The 5,524-nt window shown below is 47.1% G+C and overlaps 1 protein-coding gene across 7 annotated transcripts in view; it reads right to left on the bottom strand.

The window, feature by feature from the left end:
- The window catches only part of Sugp2 (SURP and G-patch domain containing 2), a 29,664-nt gene that overhangs the window by 14,266 nt on the left and 9,874 nt on the right, over positions 1-5,524 (bottom strand). For 6 of the 7 annotated variants that reach the window (XR_003848012.1, XR_003848013.1, XM_008824500.3 and 3 more), the window contains exon 4: positions 3,177-3,297. Coding sequence is in view for 5 of the 7 variants with exons in the window: in XM_008824500.3 (XP_008822722.1) it covers positions 3,177-3,297 (121 nt within the window). In the remaining 2 variants the exon portion in view is untranslated. The remainder of the gene's footprint in view (positions 1-3,176; positions 3,298-5,524) is intronic. The other variant, XM_029559392.1, reaches the window with a different exon arrangement.

Here is a 5,524-nt window from a genome sequence, read left to right as displayed (position 1 = left end):
CCCCAACCTGGGGTTGCAACTCAATGGTCACCCCCAGCAACACACACACACACACACACACACACACACACACACACACACACACACACACATTCTCTTACTCTTGGCCTGGGTAGGAGAAGAGTTATTTGGTATTGAATCATGAAGACATGGAATATATGCCTTTTAAGTGTCAATATTTGAGTCTTTTATCTTTGGACACAGAGTCTTACTATGTAGCTCTGGCTGGCCCAGAACTTACATAGGCCAGGTTGGCCTCAAAGTAGTGGACCTCCTCCTGGCTGTCTTTCCTGAGAGCTGAGATGATAGGAGTGAGCCATCATACTTGGTTGAGTTAAGCATGCTTAGCAATTAAAATGGCAAGAACAGAGTCCAGTATGGGTTGTGGGCAGGAGTGTGGCTCAGGAATAGAGTGAACGCTTAACATGCATGAGGCCCACAGTAGGAGGCAGGGAGAGGAAGAAAAAATGCAGAAAAGAAAGACACACAAGCCAGACAAGAAAAGAAAGGGCACAGCACACAGGGAGAGCAGCACTCAGTCACATCCTGATAAAGGCCACCTTCTCCATTCCACACCTCTGGGCACTTTGCAGACTCTACAGCTGTGGCTGAGGCAGTGGTGCTGCTGAACATCCGTAGTGTCCAAGACAATCCCCCCACATCAGGATCATCAGCCCTGGCCCCAGTGGTGCTGAACCTGAGAACCCTAGACAAGACCACAGTCTCTGAACTGAGCTCTACTCAACACAGTACCCAGAGAGAAACCTGGAACTCTGGTGGATAGGCGGACCAAAATACCAGTTAAGCATCATCCAGTACCATGCTCCATGGAGGAGCCCCTCAGAGATGTGCATATATAAGATGTGACAACAGGACAACACTGACCATAGGGATACTCAGGTCAGTAAGGAGCCTGGGATACAGTCACACTGAGGTTTGTGTGTCTGAAATCACATATATCTGTTCACACAGATCTGCTCACACTTTTGTAACAAAAAATTTTAAGCAGCAGGGCATAACAGCACTCACCTTTAATCCCAGCATTTGGGAGACAGAGGTAGGTGGATCTCTTCGGGATTGAGGCCAGCCTGGTCTACACAGCGAGTTTCAGGCCAGCCAGGGCTACAGGGAGCCCCTGTCTCAAGAAAATAAAATAAAATTCTACATTAAGCCAGGTACTGAAGCAGTTTGTGAAATTGCACATGCAGTTTAAAGCATTCTAAGGGCAGCAGCAATAGTTGCTTTTGTAGAGGACCCAAGTCCAAGTCCCAGCAACCACATAGCAGCCAATAACTATCTGTGACTCCAATTCTCGGGGATCCAATGCTCTTTTCTGGCCACTATGGGCAGTGCACACATGAGTACACTTATATGCAGGCGACACACATACACATAAAATAAAAACATGGCTGTACTTAACATACATGCAGGTAAAACATACATACAAACATACAAAAAGAAAATTAAAAAAAAATTAAAACCAAAACTAACTAACTTAAAGGGGACCCCAGAGAGAGAGCTCAGCAGTTAAGAGCTCTTTTTGCTCTTCCAGAGGATACAGGTTTGGTTCCTAGCATCCACATGGCAGCTAATAATGGTTCCTAACTCCAGTTCTAGGAGATCCAACGCCCTCTTCTGGCCTCTGTGGGCTTTGCATGCATGGATCCACTTCTATACATTCGGGCAAAAATATCCACTTCTATACATTCGGGCAAAACACTCATATACACACACACACACACACACACACACACACACACACACACACACACACACACACACCCTAAATAAAATCAAGGGCAAGCATTCTAGAAGCTCAGCAAAAAAACCATGGCTAAATGAACTTAACTTCCTAGTTATAGACTGGCAAATATTGCTGTCTCAGCAATGCACCTTTTTTGTTTTTGAGACTGTAGCCCAGGCTACAGTCTCCTGCTTCAACCTCTGGAGTGCTGGGATGACAGGGATATACTGCGATACCTTTTTTTCTTTTTAATTTTTTTTTATTATTTTATGTGTATGTTTTGCCTGCGTGTACGTAAGTGCTTTTGTGTCATACAGTATCCACAGAGGCCAGAAGAGGGTGTCAGACCCCCTGGAACTGCAGTTACAGAGAGCTGTGAGCTGCCATGTGGGTGCTGGGATTCAAATCTGGGTCCTCTGCAAGAGTAGTCGGTGCTCTTAACTGCTGAGTCATCTCTCTAGCCCTTCCCCCATTCAAAAAAATTGTTTTTTAAGACAGAAGGTTGTCTCAGCCTCAGCTGGCCTGGAACTCACAGAGATCCACCTGCCTCTGTCTCAGGAATCCTGGGATTTAAAGGTGTATGCCAGCACACGTGGTATGCCATGTCATTTTTTTTTTTAAAAAGACTGATATAGGTGCACTCACCTACATGCAGGTAATACATGCATACACATAAAATAAAAATAATAATTTTTTTAAAGTCTTAAAAAAGAAAGATTTTATTTTCATTTTATGTGAATGAGCGTTTACCTGAACGTATGGAAGTATATCACGGGTATGCCTGAGGCTTGTGGAGGCCTGAAGAGGGCATCAAATCCTTTGGAACTGGAATTATGGACCATCCATTGTTAGCCTCCATTTGGGTGCTAGGAATCAAACCCTGTTCTTCTGCAAGAGCAGCGAATGCCCTTAACTGCTGAGTCATCTCTCCAGCTCCTTAAAGACAGTCTTATTCCATAGCTCAGGCTGGCCTAGAACTCCTGATTCTTCCGCCCTAGATGTGCACTACCATGCATGGCTAAACTATATTATTGTATTTTGTGATAAGGTCTCATGCAGGACAGACTGCCCTTGAACATCTGATCCTCCTAACCTTACCCAAGGATGACAAGTGTGCATAACCACACTCGGCTTATTATTATTTACTATTATTATTTTGAGACAGGGCTCATATGTCTCCTGGTCTTCCTGCTTCCAGCTCCCAGTGCTCTGACATGCTCCTTTCACTACTGAGTGCCTCTGGGCACTTCCATCTCACTGCGCCACAAGATGGACCAGCATGTATGGCAAGCAGTGCTCAGCTGCTCTTGCAGCAGTGCCAGAGTTAGCCTGTCTGAGCCAGCTTCTGATGTAGCCATGTGCTTTTTCTGCTGAAACACCACCGGGTGCCATCCCAGCACAACACAAAATAAGATGAAGTAAGCAGGCTTACCAGTAAGCAGGGTCCTGCAGAAGAAGCAGTCTCTCTCTGGGAGACAGCCTGCCTTGGATGATGCGTGTGACAAGCTGATCAATGGTGTCCACCACCCTGTGATCTGCCCGCTGTGGGACTGCTGGAACACACAGAATGATTGTTTTGAGACTCACTGGATCACACTGTCCTGAATACCAGGGCAATGAACCGGGCCAGCACAGAACCCAGTGGCCACCAGGAACCAGCACCCTCATTCATGGGACAATGTGTTGAGAAGAGGAAAGCTTCCCTGAGTAGTGGGCATGTCTTTAAAATATTTTATTTATTATTATTTTTATTTTATGTGTATGAGTGTATTGCCTACATATATGTGAGTGCACTCGTGTCATGCAATGCCGTGGAGGTCAGAAGAGGGCTTCTGATTCCCCTGGAACTGGAGTTAAGGATGGTTCATAGCCGCCATGTGGGTGCTGGGAATCGAACCCGGGTCCTCTGCAAGAGCAGTCAGTGCTCTTAACCGTTGAGCCATCTCTCCAGCCCCAGTAGTGGGCATGTCTTTAATCCCAGCACTTAGGAGCCAGAGGCAGGCAGATCTCTTTGAGATCGAGACCAGCCTGGTCTACATAGCAAGTTCCAGGCCAACCAGGGCTAGGTAGTGAGTCTATCTCAGAAAAAACAAAAACAAAACAAAACCAAAACCAAAAAAAGCAAAGAGGAAAGCAGGGTTTTATTCTAAAATCCAATACAGAAAATGTCCTGAAAAATGGCACACCTTAGTCACGAAGAGTGAGCCAGCAAACTGCACAGAGCACTCAGCCAGTGGGGAGTCTAGAAAGGGGCAGTGGCACTAATTCACACCACCATTCACAGCCACTTTATCACCCTACAATGTAAGGAGAGATATGAGCTAGAGCCAGGTGTGGTAGGACTTACCTGTGATCCCAGTCACTCAGGAGGCAGAGGCAAGACTGCCTAACCTCAGGAGTTTAAGACCAGTCTGGGTCCCTGTCTCAAAACAAAACAAAACCTAGGATGGGTGAGATGGCTTAGTGTCTAAGAGTGCTTGCTGTGTAAGCACAAGGACCTGAGTTCAAATTTCCAGGACCTACATAAAAGGTCAGGTATGGCCGTGTGTGCCTACAGCCCCAGCGCTGTGAGGGGCAGAGCTTGGAGTAAAGCTGGGGCTTGCTGTCTGCCAGTCTAGCTCCAGGAGCAGTGAGAAAGCCTGTTTCAAGAGAATGAGGCAAGAGTAACAGAGCAGGACACCCAAAGTCTTCTGTAGCTTCCGTGTGTGCAAACACAGGGAGATGCACCTACAGACCTGTGCACACATACACACACATGCAGATGCACCTGCAGACCTGTACACACAAACACACACACACACGCAGGTATCTCTGCACATACACCCCCCACCACATACACATGCAGATACACCTAGAGACCTGTACACATACACCACACACACAGACACACACAGACACACACACACACATGCAGATGTACCTGCAGACCTGTGCACCCCCCATGCAGATGCATCGGTAGACCTGTGCAAATACACCCCCCCACATACACACACACAGAGGCAGATGCACCTGCAGACCTGTGCACATATACCACACACAGACATAGACACAGACACACACACAGAGGTAGATGCACCTGAACTACAACAAAATACCCTCAAACATAAAAAATACAAACAAAACAAAGAAAGAAACCACTGAAGGGGCTGGAAAGATGGCTCAGTGACTGACAGAATGCTCCCTGAGCAACCATGAGGACCTGAGTTCGTATCTTAGCACCCATGTAACAAGCTGGGTGTGGTCTTGTGCATGCCTGTAACCTAGCACTATGTATGTGTGCCTGTGCCCATAAATGGAAGTCAGAACAGGGTGTCAGGTGTCCTGCTCCATCACTTACTCCCTATTCTCTTGAGACAGGGTCTCTAAGTAAAACTGGGAGCTAGCTAGGCTGGAGGCCAACAAGCCCCAGTGATCCTCCTGTCTCTGTCACCAACAATACTGGGGTTATGGGCATGGCTGCAGGTCTTTCAGTGGTGGCTGGGAGCTGAACTCAGGTCCTCAAGCTAGTGCAGTAAGTGCCCTTACCCCTTCACTTACTCCCTATTCTCTTGAGACAGGGTCTCTAAGTAAAACTGGGAGCTAGCTAGGCTGGAGGCCAACAAGCCCCAGTGATCCTCCTGTCTCTGTCACCAACAATACTGGGGTTATGGGCATGGCTGCAGGTCTTTCAGTGGTGGCTGGGAGCTGAACTCAGGTCCTCAAGCTAGTGCAGTAAGTGCCCTTACCCCTTGAGCCATCTCCTCAGCCCCTCTTTTCAAACATACATACATACATACATAT

The sequence above is a fragment of the Nannospalax galili genome, unplaced genomic scaffold, assembly GCF_000622305.1.
Source record: "Nannospalax galili isolate Female #2095 unplaced genomic scaffold, S.galili_v1.0 scaffold529, whole genome shotgun sequence".
NCBI classification, from domain to species: Eukaryota; Metazoa; Chordata; class Mammalia; order Rodentia; family Spalacidae; genus Nannospalax; species Nannospalax galili.
Note: the sequence above shows the minus strand (reverse complement) of the source record. Positions and strands in the feature narration are given on the sequence as shown.